The 18151-nt window shown below is 32.1% G+C and overlaps 1 protein-coding gene and 1 pseudogene across 1 annotated transcript in view; both read left to right on the plus strand.

Annotated features, from left to right (window-relative positions):
• LOC118189848 (tRNA (32-2'-O)-methyltransferase regulator THADA-like) overlaps window positions 1-18151 on the plus strand; it is a 119256-nt gene that overhangs the window by 37835 nt on the left and 63270 nt on the right. Inside the window, exons 17-22 of the mRNA XM_035360529.2 lie at window positions 7054-7209; window positions 7322-7423; window positions 12304-12433; window positions 12541-12659; window positions 15511-15875; window positions 17657-17802. Coding sequence (XP_035216420.1) covers window positions 7054-7209; window positions 7322-7423; window positions 12304-12433; window positions 12541-12659; window positions 15511-15875; window positions 17657-17802 — 1018 coding nt within the window. The remainder of the gene's footprint in view (window positions 1-7053; window positions 7210-7321; window positions 7424-12303; window positions 12434-12540; window positions 12660-15510; window positions 15876-17656; window positions 17803-18151) is intronic.
• On the plus strand, window positions 424-6631 carry LOC146995315 (uncharacterized; annotated as a pseudogene).

An 18151-nucleotide genomic window follows, 5' to 3' on the forward strand; every position in this document is an offset into this window, starting at 1 on the left:
ATTTGAAATTACCAAGCAAAATAAAGGTGAACCAAAAAATAAATCACTCCAAGTGGGGATTATGTCTTGAATAAATTGCATTCTCTCTGTCTTCCATTTTATGAACTTGTTTTCTATGTGCTGCTACACTTACTTTACTCCACTGAAATTTATTATTTTAATGGTGTAAAAAACACAAATCTGATCTGAAATGAATGTGCAGTTTGCATCTATTGCACTTTATATTTCAAGTTACAAATATACTTCTTAAGAATAAAAAATAAATGCGAAATTGACATGACTGCTAACATCTTACTCAACTACCTATACCTCCATGTCAACAACTTTTAAATCATCGCATACACGCACATATACACTCAGTAAGAAGACAAATTATTATATACAGCTGTGTTGCGACCATATAAATTTGTACAATGGAAATGAATGACTTGTGAATGTCTGGCTGTTGTTGGTGCTACAGGGTATAAATATCAAAGCTTCGTTGGATGCACTGAAGATCCCTGTATCCACAGAAATCAGCAATCTAAGCAAATTTGTTTTTGGACAAATTGTCAGTGCTTGCATGGCTGGTTGTTCAGTATCAGCAACCAGTGAATTATTGGGCATGTTGTGCAGTACTGTGGCATGGGTATACCAAAAATACCTTAAAAGCAGAAAAATAGTGGGAATTGTGCAAAATGTGGCCACACATTAGAGTTTGATGTTTTGAGGTGCTCAGATACTCAGTCCTATTGTATTGATAGCAAGAAGCTCAACTGTATGTTAGATTACTGTAGATTTGAAAAGGTCATTTGCACAAAGGTCATTTGTCAGTGACTGATACAACTCGATTAAATAGTTGATGACCATCTCTGGTTCCACTGCTAATGGTAAAACATTAATTGCTATGACTACAGTCTACCAAATCATGCCACCATTGGATGGTAGCTATCACCACATTAGTCAAGTTTAAAAGTGAGGTTGGAATACTCATCTAGCCTGCAGGGTCTGCAAATATAAAACTTCTTGATCATTTGTGAGATGAGCTGAAATGGTCTCTTTACTCTCTGTATTCAACACCATGCTTTGGGATAAATTTATGGCAGAAACTGCAGGATCACTGGGTAACAATACCACTACCTTGCCCTCAATAGTTCATTGAATTCCTTCCCAGATGTTTTGCTATGTTATCCATGCAAAAGGTGAAGTGACCAGGTGGTGAATAGTGTATGTACAAATTTGTCTTTTCAATGCACATATATATGTGTGTGTGCAGCACATTGCTGCAAGCTATAGGATCATTGATGTTTCTTTAAATAATAAGTCTGGATAATTAAGACACAATAACATGCCGAATAAATACTAATTCAGAAGTCAAACAACAAAAATCAGCGTTATATTTACAAAATTTTCATTTGCGGTTTTGCAGCTGAAGATGGTGGTTCGGTAAAACCATCGAAACTAGTCCTGTAAAAATTTTGTAAATATAACGCTGATTTTTATTGTTTGACTTCTGAATAAGTCTGGATAAGCTGGAAGAAAGGAACAATTTATTGTGAAAATAAGTACAATAAATAGCATATACAGCACAATAAGTAGCTGAAAATAACTGGAGAACAGGAGTGTTCAGCAATTAATGCTTATCTCATAGAGTTCAAATCACTCTTATGATAGATAACCTGTAATTTGACTAAAATGCTAAATCTTATAGCTGATTCACACCTGAACTTGCTTTCCATCTTTCTTCTATTCTCTGTATTCTTTTTGTACTTATGCCTGGGCTTTGGAAATCTCTGCAACAGTAGGTCTTAAAAAATGTGTTTTTGTGATTCTTTCAGTATATTTTTCCATACACATATAGCTTTCCATCCTCTTTTTAATTCAGCTATTTTTATCATTCCAACATTTCTGCATTCAAAATTAAAAGATTTAGGACTCTGTGTTACATATAAACATTTAAATGCAAGACATGTGGTTATTAATTAAATTAAGAACAAGATAAACTAAAAAATTATCAATGTAAGAACAGTAAATAAATAAAACAATTTGTGGTGTTGCTAACACCGTACAAAGTTTTGTGAGTTCTGTGCATGCCTGCATCGGATGAGCAGCAGACGGTGAGGAGAGAGCAATGTGCATGAAGTGGGAATTCCTCTTCTCATCAGAATGTCATTATTGATGTGTTAAATAAAGTTTATATATTTTATACTTGTGTCTTGCCTCACCATGAAACTTCTACATTGGTGACCGATGTTGGACAACGCACATCTTTTGATCGTTTCTTGGAATTTGGACAAAATACAAAAACGGAACTAAACAAAAACATCGAAATATCATCAGTGAAAATACCTCCTTTCATTCCTTCTGATCCATCTCTATGGTTCACGATGGTGAAATCTACTTTTGAATTAGCGGTTCCAAAGGCTATAACAGAATCCAGAACCAAGTATAACCACTGTGTGGCGCATTTACCTCTCAACATCGCTATGACCGTGAGGGATATCATCATTTCTCCTGACCAAACGGATTCATATAGGAAACTGAAGAATGAAGTAATTTCTCACTGTGGTGAAAGTAAATCGCAGGAAATATGTTGCTTACTTGCTGGTGAGCAACTAGGGGATCGAAAGACATCTGAACTCTTATGCCTTATGCAGCGGCGTGCAGAAAATCATAATGTGACGGATACTTTTGTTTTGGAATTATTTCTGCAGCAACTACCTACAAATGTGCAATCTATTTTAGCATCAATCACCCGTCTAACCACACAAAAGACTGCTGAAGTAGCGGATAAAATAATGGAAGTGTCATCTGCTCAGGTAAGTGAAGTTTCTGATTCTTGTGCATCATCTAATGTTACACCGAACTCTGAACTGCTTAAAGAGATAAAATCGCTTTGCAAGGAAGTTGCATTTCTATGACGTTCAAGAAGTCATTGTCGTAATCGTAATTTTTGTCATGCAACTAACCATGAGAAATCCTCTGTCTGATCTATGTTGGTACCACCAAAAATGTGCTTCTAGAGCAAAAAAGTGTACTCCACCGTGCAATTTTCAGGGAAATTTCCAGGGCAAGGAGTAATGGCGACATACGCCTTGCCTTCTAGTTCTCTTCACCTATTTGTTCGTGATCGCAAAACCAATATTAATTTTTTAATTAATGCAGGTGGTGAGTGTTCCTTAATTCCAGCCTCAAGATCTGATAAAATGACTACTATTCAAACTTTTCTGACTGCAACTGGTACTAAGATAAATGTATATAAACAAAAGTTATTATCTTTAGATTTAGGTTTAAGAAACAGTTTGTTTATTTTATTTATTTTTTTTTTTATGTATGCAATGTTCAAACTGCTATAATCGGTGCAGATTTCTTGCATTATTTTAACCTGCAACCAGATCTTAGAAACCGTCGCTTAAACGATACTTACACGAAATTAAATTTTTATGGTATTTTACATGTTGCTAGTATATATTCAATAAAATGTGTAATTTGTAATAATTATTATGCTAAGTTGTCAAATGAATTTCTTCGCATTGTTCAAGCTCCTTGTGCAAACCAAATTGTCAAACATTCAGTTCAGCATCATATTGAAACTTTTGGCTCTCCCGTTTTTTCCAAACTATGCCAGCTTGCACCCGATCGTTTGAAAATTGCCAAAATGGAATTTCAGCATCTGTTAGATTTAGGCCCCATTCGCCCATCCAACAGCAATTTTGCCTCGTCATTGCATATGGTCTGATTGGCGTCCTGTCGGTGATGTTAAAGCAGTTAATGCTCAGACTAAAAAAAACAAATGTCCAATCCCTAGTATTGTTGATTTCACAAGTGAACTCCATGGGTGCAACATATTCTCCCATGTAGATTTAGTTAAAGCATTTCATCAAATTCCGATTGCTCCCGAGGATGTCCATAAAACTGCTATCTGCACACCATTTGGACTTTTCGAGAGTACTCAGATGCAATTTGGTTTGTGCAATGCATCAAGCACTTTTCAAAGGTTTATCGATGAAGTGACGAGAGGTTTAACCAGTGTATATGCATTTATTGATGATATTTTGATTGCCTCAAAAAGCCACAAAGAGCATATTAACAATCTAAGAGCTCTCTTTCAAAGATTATATCATTATGGTTTAGCAATCAAACCCTCAAAGTGTACATTTGGAATTCCTACCTTAGATTTCTTAGGATATAAAGTCTCTAAAAAATGTATTTCTCCCGTTCCGGATTGAGTTGATGCCATTTCTAAATTTCCTAGACCAACAAGCTTAACACAGCTTCGCAGATTTCTTGGCCTATTCAATTTTTATCGCAGATTTGTGCTACATGCAGCGCACATTTTGTCACCTTTAATTAAGCTTCTTGAAGATCATTCTAACAAAAAGAAATCATTCTGTCCAACTAAAAAGACTGAAAATCCTCTCCTGTGTTCCGAGGATGCCAAAAAGGCATTTTTAGCAGCTAAAGAACTCTTACAAAAGCTACCCTCTTAAGACACCTAATTCCTGGTGTTCAACTCAGTCTTTGGACCGATGCATCTGATGTTGCTATAGGCAGCTCTCTAAGACAACTCTAAAATGGTTAATGGGAGCCAATAGCATTCCTTTCTTTAAAATTTAATAACAGTCAATGGAAATGGTCTACATATGACCACGGACTTTTGGCAATGTATGAGTCTATCAGGAAATTTCGGCACCTGTTAGAAGGTCGCAACTTCATCATATTTACCGACCAAAAACCACTAACATTCGCTTTCAGACAAAAAGCAGAAAAGTGCTCTCCTTGACAACTGAGACACCTTGACTATATCTCTCAATTTCCACTGATATACAATATGTTAAAGGTAGGGAAAATGTTATTGCTGACACATTCTCCCGAATAGAAGTAGACTCTGTTTCTCGCTCACCTGTTCTAGATTTCAAACAGTTAGATTCAGCACAACTCACAGACCATGAAGTACAACAATTACTAACTTCTAAATCTTCTTTGAAGCTCTCCAAACAGTATTTTCTGCTTGAAGATATTTATCTCTATTGTGACTTCACGATGTCCCTCGTCCTTTCATTTCCTTTTCATTTAGACCTATAATCTTCCAAAGTATTCACAACCTTTCGCATCCAGGTATATCTGCCACTTCAAAATTGATACACAGACGTTACATTTGGCCTAACTTGCACACTTTTATCAAAAACTCTGTGAAGGTTTGTGAGAAATGTCAATGTTGCAAGATACACAAGCATACAAAATCACCCATTTCGACATTTTTACTTCCTGATGCCAGATTTTCTTATATCCACATAGATTTTATTGGCCCATTACCAGTTTCTGAAGGTTATCAGTATTGTTTTACCATAATCGATCGCTTCACACGATGGCCGGAAGTAATTCCCACATCTGATATGTCGGCTGAAAAAACTTGTAAAGCTCTCATTAGTGGATGGATAGCTCGTTTCGGATGCGCTTCCGCTATCACTACTGACCAGGGTCAGAACTTTGAATCGCACCTTTTCAGGGAGTTCACAAACTTGCTGGGCACTCATCGTATTCGTACCACTGCCTATAGACCTCAATCAAATGGAATCATTGAACGTTTTCATCGCTAACTGAAAAACAGCATAAAATCGCAAGAGAATCCTCACTGGACAGAATCGTTACCTCTTATACTTTTGGGTATTAGATCTTCCGTCAAAGACAACATCCAAGCAACTTGTTCTAGTTCTGAGTTCTGAGTTTAGTTCTGAGTTCTGAGTTCTATGGTACTTCCTTAAGACTGCCTTTAGATATTTTGTGCTTAGATCAGCTTTCTCCGCCATCCCTGACACCAACATATGTAAATCGTTTACGATCTAGCATGCAATCTCTGATTCCCATTGCAATATCAAAACACTGTTCAGAGCCTATCCACATTCATCCATCTTTAAAATCATTCTCTCATGTTTATTTGAGAATTGACTCCATCAAGCCTCCTCTTCAACAACCATACTCAGGTCCTCATCCAGTCATTGAGCGATATGATAAAACCTTTATCAGCTCTGTGCATGGTAAAAATCAAACTGTTTCAATTGATCAACTCAAACCTGCATTTTTCATTAGTGATAAAATCCTTGTCCCTAACACTAAACCTTCCAATAAGACAGACACACTGAAACCTACCATGTCACATGTTCCTAAAACTATCACAAAATCTGGACGATATGTGAAATTCCCTCAACATCTGTCTACCACCTACTATATATAATTTATATATATTGTTATTTATTCAAATTTCATTATGCAGTTTAATTTATTATGTGTTTTATATTGTACCTTTTACCTTCACATTTATCATTGTATAATATAAGTTCTGTATATTTTTCTGTGTATCGTTCGGTCTCCCTCACTGGAAGGATACTCTGTGGTGTTACTATGGAAAAACCGTACAAAGTTTTGTGAGTTTTGCGCATGCCCGCCTCGGAAGAGTGGCAGATGGCGAGGAGACAGCAATGTGCATGAAGCGGGAATTCCCCTTCTCACCAGAATGTCATTATTGATGTGTTAAATAAAGTTTATGTATTTTATACTTGTGTCTTGCCTCACCATGAAACTTCTACAAATTCAAAACACCAAAATGAACAACAACAACAACAACAAAAAAAAAAAAAAAAAAAAAATACAATTAAAATGTATTTTAATATTTACAAAATTATATATACAAAGTTTTATATTTCAGAATGATTTCTTCCAATAAAATTAAGTTATATAAAAAAGAAATACATTTTAAATTATTTATTAAACATCATAAAATATAATTTTTAAACAGTTTTTCAGTTTTCTTATTTTGTATCTGATTTAGTGAAGAATTTATAGATTGATTTTTATTATGAATGAAACAAATAATTACTTTGTTTCAAATCTTGTTATATTATAAATTTTATGTTCAATGCTTGTTTTTTGTTATTTTTTATAACTGAAATATGAATAAATGATTACATTGTTTTAAATCTTGTTATTTAAAAGTTAAATATCTTTTAGAAATGTATTCTTTATTTTCGGAATAAACTGCATCACTCTTAGTACTTTTTTCCCTCCAAAATATAGATACGCCTCTCTGCTTTTTCATTATTGTGTGAAACTCAAAAAACAACTGCTCCTGTTCCTTTTGAAACACTGAAATTAGTTAAATTTAGCCTCCCACGTAACATCAACTGTCAGTCTCCATCGTTCAGGCAGCAGCTAATTTCTTATATGAAGAAGGTAAAATTAGTAAAAATTAAGTTTTGTTTTAATAAAAAGTGTGTATATATATATATATACATATGTATGTATATGAGTTTTATGTATGTATTTTTGTTCATTTTTTTTACAGTTATTTTTTCGAATAGCTGAGAGCAGTTATGCTCTGAAGAAGAAAGAGACATTAAATGCAGTTGAGTATAACAATGCTTCAAGCATCCTAAGAAATTATGAGGTAAAATTTATATTTTCATTTTTTGCAAAATGTTTTGCAATATTTATGTAACTATGTTTGGTGTTAATTATCCTCATCAGGCATTGCCAAACTTGCAGCTCTTGACTAATTTTTATGTAGCCCTCAGTTTACCTCAATAAAATAATATTAATAAAAACGTAAAATGCACTGTGTATTAAAAAAGTTACAGAATCCTCCTTGTAAAAAAAGTACAAGTGGTGCTATATGGGCAAAATCTGACGTAGCAATGACTTCTAGCCATTCATATCAAGTGGTTACATTCATTTCTGTCTTGTTTTTGACTTAACAGCATTCATTTGCATAAAGTGTGTGTGCGTCATTGTCATTGAAAAAAATGGAGCATTGAAGGAACATCAAATTTTATTTTAAATTGAAAACTTTTCACAGAAACATATGAAACGATTAAATCTGTATATGGTGATGAATCTGTAAGTTGTTTGCAAGTATTATGTTATTGTTGTTTTATTTAAAGCTGGAAGAGATTCGACTGAAGATGATGAGAGATTAGGTTGTGAATATTCGAGTTAAAATGATGAGCTTGTTGGCGAGATCTGTGTGCTGAATAACAATAAAAAATACTTCATAGTCATTAAGCACTAGTGTTAAATCTGCTTTCAAGATCATGATGGAGGATTTGAGGAAGGGAAAAAGAAACTCTTTGTGTGATCAAAAATACAAATGATACTGATCACTTTTTTTTGACAGTCGGAGCATCATTCATTGAAAATTTTGTCACTATGGCTTGGGGCATTCTGCAAATTCTATATGATTTGTTGGGCGGTAGAAACTGGTACCTCTTGCATGATAATGCATCATCTCACAAATCCATATTAATGCAGCAGTTTTTGGCAAAGAGGTTGGTTGTGAGCATCAAACACCCCTCATACTTATAAAGGTATCCCTCCAGACAACTAATTTCTTAAACTGAAATTGAAGATGAAAGCGAAGTGATATGAATTGAGAAAAGAGATTGAAGTAGCTGTGATATGAAAACTGAATAGTGTTGAATTGGAGATATTCCAGAAGGCATTTAGAGACGTGCAGTTATTCCGAGCATTGGATCAAATTAGGAGGGGACTGTAGAAGCTTTATATTAGATTTAAGTGCACTTCATGTTTTATGATCTGTATGCAGTTAGTCTTGGAACTTTTTGAATGCACTGTGCAACCAATAAAAATTGGAATTTCACTGAATATTCAAGTGTATTCACTAACTTAGGTGCTTTAAAGCAGTGATCTCAAATTCAAATTGCACATAGGCGAAATGTATGATCTGTAAGTAGCCAAGGGGCTGCAATAAAAGGCGGGGTGGACAAAGAGAAAAAGAAATTTTTTAAACGAAACAAAATTTGTTAATTAAAAAGTCTTACTGTACATTTGTCAAAACATAAACATAAAAATAATGCAAAGAAAAAAATATTAATTTATGCTTATTTTCTGTCTGAAATCTAAAAATATTAATAAGTCTAATGATGCCAGGTGTTGGGGTATCTGCAAGCAATTTCATTGGTCACAATTTGTAATTCAAATGCATTAACAGCTAAATATTAAAATTTTCAGATTGATATTTATTTAAATAATTTTAATGTATTAAAGTAACCACTAAGTAACTTACTTTTGACTTGAACTAAAAAGAAATATATAAAACTTCGGAAAGGTAGACTAAATAGGATAAATAATCAAACTTACTGTCTTTTATTTATTAAATTTTTCTATGATGCATAAAGAACAAATAATATTTGAATGTAAATAAGTATAAATTTCTTTATTTCTTACTACCCCTTTCACCTGCAACACCTCATGGTGTTTTGATTTTCATAAGGTTCATAATCTTGGAAGGAAAATATATATATATATAAATACTCCTTGGCAGTCTGGTTCTTTTCATAGACGTATTAATTTTGAACTCTGACAAAAACTATTCACATGTAAATGTACTGCCAGACAAAGTGATTATTTTTATTGCAAAAATTCATAGCTGAGGATATTTGACAAGTCCTACTAAGAGTAGATAAAATTTGTATCTTCAAATCTTTGAATAAGATTTGTATGACTGTAGATTAATTAGCTTCTATTTATTCATTCTGGAGGGTTACTCACTTTCATTTTTGGTGGTAAAAGTAACGTAAAATTGCATTCAAAACCATTAAAATGTTTTTCTTCAAATTCTTGTCATAATAGTGCTAATTAATTTACAAGAAGAGTATTCACAGACTGAATAAAATTGCTTCTTGGGCCTCATGTGGCCCTCTGCAGACCACTGCTATACAATTAACACTGCAATTTGAGACCACTGCTATAAAGCATTTTTGTAAAGTTTTTACAAAAGTATTTTGACCATTTATTGCTAGAATTAAGAGGGATTCAGTGCAACTTAACTCTAAAACAAGTTTTAGTGAAAAGGATACCCTATCATTTTGCTTGAGGGATTTTTCGGGTTATTGCATATTTGCATAATACATGATGGTCCATCTTTGATAGTACATATCAGGTGAACAACTTTTCTAGCTAATGAAAATGACCAAGTCTCAGCAGACATTCATCAGACCTTTGTTCTGAAAATTGCTCATATGAACAACATGTCTGTAGGTATTTATTTGAAAGCCAGCTACAGGAAAATGATGCCAGGTGTAGGGAAAGAAACAATAGGTGTTCATCTTTATGTCCTCCTTCGTTTGGTGGGAGTAGATTTCCATCTTTGGTATGATTCAGAGGATTTTCACGTTTTATAGTATATATCAGTATGACCAACTTTTCTAACAAATGAAAATGAACAAGTCTCAGCAAATTCTGGCTAAACAGACATTCATCCGATCTTTGTTCTGAAACCTGCTCATTCGAACAACATGTCTTCAGATATTCAAAAGCCATCTGCAGGAAATGATGCGAGGTGTAGGGAAAGAAACAATAGATGTCTATCTTTATGTTCCTCTTGCTTTTTTACAGAACTACAATAGAGTCAAAAGTCGTTAATCCGGACTTGTCGGGACTTCGGCGATTCCGGATTATCGATTTTTCTGGATTATAGATCATCAGTTTAAATCTCGTAAGATGGCATGTAGAAATTTTAAAATTAAAACTATGAAACTGTAATTTATGAAATAAAGAACAATTATGATCTAAAGGGTATCAAAATTTACAAAAAAAAAAAAAAAAAAAAAAAAAAAAAAAGCTTAATATTTATTTGTTTACTTTATTAAACATTTCTTTCAATGTAAGTTGTTTAAGTTGCTTCGTTTTATGTGATAATAATTTCTCTTTAATTCTATAAACAGACATAATTTCTTGTTCAGTTACAAAGTTCCGCTGTTCAAGTCCCGTAATTGCTGTGCCGAGAATACCGACTAACTTGTCAATCGAAATTTTTTCGTTTTCACTAACCTCTCTGTCACCTTCTTCATGTCTTTATCCATTTTTTGCAGCAATTGCACTTTTTGTTTGATGGACATCGAAACATACTTTCGTTTTGTAGATCCTTTGGGAGCTCCAGCATCGGAAATTCTATTTGACATAATCGAAAGTTCAAGTTTACTTTTATAAAATTGCTCTTACAGTCTGAAAAAAGTAATAAGCCAGATCTAGTTCGAAGATTAAGGAACAATGCAATCATCAACATTAACTGAAATAGATAATTAGATAATTTTAGCTTATACCGTCCGTTATACATTAAACGCGCATGCGAAAACGTATTCTGCACTTGCGCACACGCATATGCACAGTCGTAAAGGTCTTACGCGCACGCGTAAACGCCTATGCGCATGTGCAGAAAGTTTTTAGCTTTGAGGTCCGGATTATAGATCATTCCGGATTATGGGTGTCCAAATTAACGACTTTTGACTGTACTAGGTATGAATACATTTACTTCTTTTGTAAATAGACCATTAAGCATGAAAATGGCTTTTTTCCCCTTACGACCCAGACTAGTATTCTGATAACATTTAGCCTTCTTGAGATACTGAGTTTCATATGCCTGATATTAAGGTTTCTCAGGTTTTTTTTACTCATTATATTTTTTTATCAAGGAAAATTTTTTCCAGTTTCTTTATTTTATTTCTGATTAACTCATGAGATTGAGAACCAACTATTTAATTGGTTGAAAAGGGCAGTTTGTTTATTATAGAACTCGTAAATTTGTGAAGAGGTAAAAGGAAATCACTTTCTTGTATGGAAACTCACATTTTTGTAAATATCTTAAGTATAATTTGCACCATAAATATTATTTGAATAGATTAAAACATCTACTTACCTATTAATTCATAAAAATAAGAATTTAAAAGTTTCAACTCCCAGTATTTTTTTCCATTACCTTTTCCAATGGATCAAAAACTTTAGCTTGAAAATCCGTGATCTGTATAAATTGTTAATTAATTGTTAATTGCTGAATTGAGTTTGCGGTCATATTGCAGTAATATGGTTTAAAATCTATTAGGTTTTCAGAATTACTTTTGAAAATAAAGTACAAGATTTTACTTTCATAGCTAACTCAAAATTAACATTTAGTTTTTCGAAAATATATTTTATTTTCTACTGAGTGGTTTCTCTTCATCATATTAATTCATTTAAAAACAGGTTGGGGTGATATATATATCTATATATAATGTAAGAGCTTTTAAGTGATCTAAAGGAATTGTGCAGTTCAATTAAAACTAATCCTTATAAAAAATTTGATATTTATTATATTGCTAGAATGCATTTTTGGCAATGAATGAAGAAATGCATAGTAAATTATGGTTTATAGACATATTAAGTTTCTGAATGCTTAATTTTATCTTTGTATTCCATATTATTAATGTATATTCTGCATTATTAATGTATATAATGTTTATTTAATGTAATTAATTCATTTACTTATTTTTTCAGGACTTTCTGTGTTGGTTAAAGCAGTATCTCTATTCATGCTTGCATCCTGGTGCAAATTTCCCATGTCGTGTGACAACTTTGAATCTCCTCTTTCTTCTGAACTCAATTCTTCACCAGTCAGTATGTTTAAGTTAGTATTTATTTCTTTTTATTGTGTTTGTTTAATTTAACAGTTTGATTCTGGTGATGTAATTGTAATATTTATTAAGAAATTCCTACTCTTTTTGCTTTATATAGTTGATTCTAAAACTGCTGCAGAAACTCTACTGTATGCTCTTCAAGACACTTATGAGAATAACAAATTGCTAGTGATGAAAATTCTTTCATCCAGCAAAATTTCTTCCACATATTTAGAGGTAATATGTTTAGATGATTCTTATCCTGGTATTTGTAGAAGAAGATATGAGTCTTTCTCTTATATGACAACAAATGCCAAACAATATTATGTGTGAAGATTACTTCTATATTATAGTAACCATGTGTAAGATATTGTAGTAACCATATGTTGAGATAGTATATTATAGTAACCATGTGTTGAGAAAAGGAATCAGTTTTGCTGAGATACAGTCTGTTATGCACACAGATAAGCAATTCATTTAATGTCTACGATGCACCAATATACACACATAGAAGTATAATATAAGTTTGTTTTTATTATTTTCTTTAATACAGTTTTATAAGAAATTTATTCAAATAAACAACATATGGAAACATATTCAAAATTCATTTTAAACAATACATTCTGGTGGCTACAGTTTAATAATTGTTGTTGATAAAGCTTCAAATACATTATCCTGGCCAATGTGATGTCTTTTTAAACTCTTCTAGGTAGGACTGCAGGTGATGATGAGCCATATTCTCCTATGCTTTTTGTATTGCCATTTTGTTGATCCTCATAAGATGAAGAATGAAAATAGTAAGTTTCAAATTACAAGAGAAACAAAAGACATTCTGTAGAGTTCTTTTTGCTGTAGAAGAAGGACATGTGGCTGATCACCCTCAAAATCATTGGAATTTTATTGAAAATTGAAGCCAACTGTTTTGACTAGTTATGAATAGGAAACATATCAAGTATTTAGGAAAGAAAAAGAGAAAATTTGTTACTGTTCTGTTATCAGGACTAGATTCAGATATGTATGAATAATATATGTGTATATGCATACACACACATGCATTCGTGCTTAAATATATATATGCATATATGAATACATCCATACATTTCTGATCTGGTCCTGATAACAGAACAGTAAAAAAATTTTCACTAGACAGAAAAACATAAACTGCGTGCATATGTACAACAGACATTGAATGAATTCCTTGTGTGTATCAGTAACTGTTTACTTCTTACCAAGGCTGAAACATGCCAGTTTCTATTTCTTGCTGTAGCTGCTATAACATAAATGTACCAAAAGATATATGCCAATGTGCCAGCATTGCCTGTTAGTACTATTAAATGTGCCAGCATTTCCTATTAGTACTATTAAATTCAATTATTTCTTTTATCACTTGCAGCAGTATTCATATTTCCAAAGTAAGTCTTGCCAATAAAAGGTTGTTTAAGTATACCATTTCTGTTTCTTTCTTTGTAACTATCCTAAGAAATACATTTATGTTTAGAAAATTTTGACCATAGTTGAAATGAGCTGAAAAAAGTATATTTTCTATTTCTAAAAGTATATTGTATATTGAATGTATATTTTCTTTCTAGAAGTATTAAATTAGTGCATATATCTCTAAAGAAAAAATTTCTTCTAAAGAAAAAAAACATTATTACAAATTTTGTACTTAGGTAATTTTAGTAGAACTATAAGTAAAATTGTTGTATTTTTCTGGGTAATGTAACAAAAGATATGGGTAACAAAAGATAGGATCAAAATATATGGGTGCGCATTATATGCTGGATATAAAAATGATAGCTTAAAAATAAGGAAAAAAATTAGATTTTTACATCCACCAAAATGCTGCTTATTTAAAAGAAATGGCATACCTTATAAAATTAAACATTTTCATTATTGGATAATATGATGAGTTCGTCATGTTTATTTTCCATTGTATCTTCAGGCGTATCATAGACTTTTGTTTCATCTTCATCATTATTGTTATTTTGATCCATAAATAAATAATCGTTGTCTATTCCATCTTTTAACAAAACACCAAACATCCTTGCTGCAGCAGGCCCACCAGTGGCCGAGCGGTAAAGTCGCTGAACACTGGTAGTTCGGTCTGAGGTTTGAATTCCGCAAATGGGCTGGCTGTGTGGGCGTTTTCGTGGTTTTCCCCATGTGTAACGTGTATACGAGCCAGTTTCCCCTAGAAAGTCCTCCACAAAGGCTACCCTTCCCTTAGGCAGATAGCCCTCGTGTGCTTTGCCATAATTAAATACACCACCAACACCTTGCTGCAGCACGATTTCCATTTTCTTTCGCAAAATGAATGGCTTTTTATTTGAAACCAAATTTTTTTATTTGAAACAAACCTGTGTTTGTTTCTTTTTGCAGGAGCCATATTTACTACTGAAAGGAGCACCAGATCAACTGTATTTCAACTAAAGCAAATGCAGTTTACTAAAGCCTGAGATTTTCTTTTCAAAATCTCGACTTCAAATGACTATAGGAAGAGAAAACATTATTAATTATTAAAACAGGTTAACTCCTAATTCTACGAATTCATTCAGGTTGGAAGTGCTCTACAATAGCATTATTTTGGATTACGTTGAATACAATCCACCTTCTTTGCTGGAATATTTACTCCCTCAAGCGTTCAACCCACACACATATTGTTCCCCTTACCGCTTGTCTGTGCAGTTTAATTGTTTGAAAGTCTAGGACAAATGTTTGAATAAGTGACCTCAAAAGATAACAGCATTGCACATGTATCTTTTAGGTTTCTTCATGAAGAATTGGGTGCACGTTTATGACGAATATACCTAAAAATTAAAAAATGTAGCTTGAAATTATAGATGAATATTATACACCAGTGTACATAATATGCCGAAAAATACAGCATATTTAGATATTTTCTAAAAGATTAAATGTTAGTGTTTTTTTTTTTTTTTTTTAATGGCTCTAATTCTGATACTTTTTTAATCACAGTGGCGTAATAGAGATTTTATGCTTACTTTCATATATACGTAATATTTGTATTAAATTGTGTCAGTATAAATGTTTGTGTTATTCGAGTAATGCAAAACGTGTATTTTTCTTTTAGGATGAGAGGTTTAGGAAGTCTCTATTCCAAACAGCTTTAATCCTTGCTTCAAGTGCTAAACCACCAGATACTGTTACTGCAGCTTATATGTATGCCTTTATGGTGCAGTGTGATAATTTTTATTCATTGGTATTTGATTATTTGTTATATTTAATAAAAATGGGTTTTTGTCCTTTACAATTTGAGAAAGAAAGTGTGGATAAAATAGATTCTTCTACTTTGTTTATTACAATTTTAATGCTGATGTGTGAGCTAACTAAGCAGTTAGAACTTGCCCTAGAAAATTTACTGGAAGCTGCTATTCGGGCTCCATTATATGGAATTTTGACTTGTATTCGAAGTGTTCTATGTCAGGTGAAATTCAGGTTAGTATTATGCTTTTTGTTTTAATAAGTTCACATTTATTATATTTCCAAATTTCATAATATTCACTCTTGTACTTGAATTTTTATATGTTAACTAAATTTAATGGCATGAAAAATACTGCTTTTGGGGGAGGGATAATCTGAAAATTTTGTCTATGTTTAAATAGTAAGATCTGAAATCCAAATTAAATAGGCAGTTTTATATTGCAGTTATCTTTAAATGTTAATTAACAAATTAACACATACTCACCTAATTATATTAACACATAATCAGCTAGTTGAAATACATAGCTAGGTTTATTTATTAATTATAGAAAATTTATATTGTTGTAAAAGTTAAGTAAAAAGTTATATTGTTGTAAAAGTTAAATAATAAACAATGTAATAATTTTTTTAAAAATTTCCACTTTGTTTTATTTTTTAAATCAAATTTAATCTTTTTCCAAAAATCTTTTTCATTAATTTATGTAAAAAAAAGTTCTTTTTCATTTTACAGAGATGTCACATCATGTCAAATACCGTTCAACTTATATTTAATTCACTAAAAAGCTGTTATATTATATATTGAAATGGTATTCTATTATAATCTTCCTTTCCTTGTTTTAAATGGTGATTAAAGCAATGTATTTACAGAAAATAATTACTCTGTTGAAGACAGATCATTTACTTTTTTAAATATACAAAGCTCTTCCATTTGAAGTTAAAGAAGGATTACTTAAAATAAAGATTGAATTGTATTGGTTGTAAAAAATCTATATATTTATCTTGTTTTTATGGTGTTTAAAAGTTTGCACTTAAATTAAGGTTAGGTTAGGGTATTTAAATGTAGTGAGACTATATGCTTAAGGGTAAGAGTGACATTGTGAAGGACTCTCTGGGGGGGGGGAACTAGTTTATATCCATGTTGCACTGGGGGGAAACCCCAAAGCCCAATCATGCAGGTAGTCCATTTGCCTTGGTTTGAACTTGGGTCAAATTATAGTTCGACCGCCTCATCCGCGACCATGAGCGCAAACATGCATGCGCCATTCGGACTGAATTGTTCTCAAAATGGGTGGAAGGATGGGGACATTCTTTCCCTCCAGTATAGCTTTTCCCAGAGAAGACCTTTCATGTCGCAGCAAGTAATACCGCCCCTTTAGGACGAGTCTATGTGTTTTGGCAGAATGCCAACCAGCGTTGCGCTTCAGACGGTCGAACTATACCAGCATTCACTGATTTTAACCACTCAACCACTGATTGGGCTTTGCTTCATGTAGCTGATTTTCATATAATCAGTTTTTAGGTATTCTGATTGTTTTCCCTCTTTTTATGTTTAATTTAGCATAAGAAAAATGAAGGTTATTAATGTATCTATGAACAGGGTTTTTAACCTTTTAGCACTCTTAAGTAGGTGACTCTTGGGCAATACCTGGGTGCTTCAAGTGACTTTAAAATTTATGCTAGTGAAATATATGCAAATGGATGTTGCTCAGGTAATGTCTAAATGTTTTCGAAAATTAGTGATATTGTTGTATATGATCTATAACTTTAATTATTTATTTATTTTTTAGATGGTGGCACTAAAATTGGTTGTTGTTATAATAATTTCTTTTTCACATTGTTTTATCATAGATTCAAATTTAAGAATAGCAATTTAGTGGTATCATCTTAGAAGTAAAGACATTTAAGACATTTAATATATGTATAACTTATATCTAAGAAATAATATATTTTCTTTCATTTTTAATACATCTCCAATTTGCAAATGCATTAATTTAAAAAACTTAATTATTTTCCAGCAATATTAAAGATACTTACTCATTAAAACAGTGGCATGATTTGATACTGGAGTTGATTACATTAAGTATTAAAGTTGCGAGCTCAGTTGAACCTGTTGTATGCAATTCTTCTCCTGAAGGGCATTTGCCTATGGATGCTGACCACGGTAATTTTTTATGCTAATTTATATGTTTACTTATATTATATACTAACTTTTTAATTTATATGTTTCTTGAAAATTGTATGATAAAAATAATTACATTTTATATCTTAAAAATGTGTTTATATTTTTAATTCTAATATATTTTTATTAATATTTTAAATATATAATTATAAGTTATGTTATTAATAATCATATAATTTAAAAATTGCACTATTTTTTCATTCTAAAAATTTAGCTTTAATTTTAAGCATTTACACAATTTTTGAGTTTTTATTAATTTTTAAAAATAAATATAATTTTTAGTATTGCAGATAAGGCATTCAAACTAGACAATAAAATAAGGGCAAACCTA

This window comes from Stegodyphus dumicola, chromosome 9 (genome assembly GCF_044657685.1).
Source record: "Stegodyphus dumicola isolate Sdum_Otavi_A_Nest chromosome 9, ASM4465768v1".
NCBI lineage: Eukaryota > Metazoa > Arthropoda > Arachnida > Araneae > Eresidae > Stegodyphus > Stegodyphus dumicola.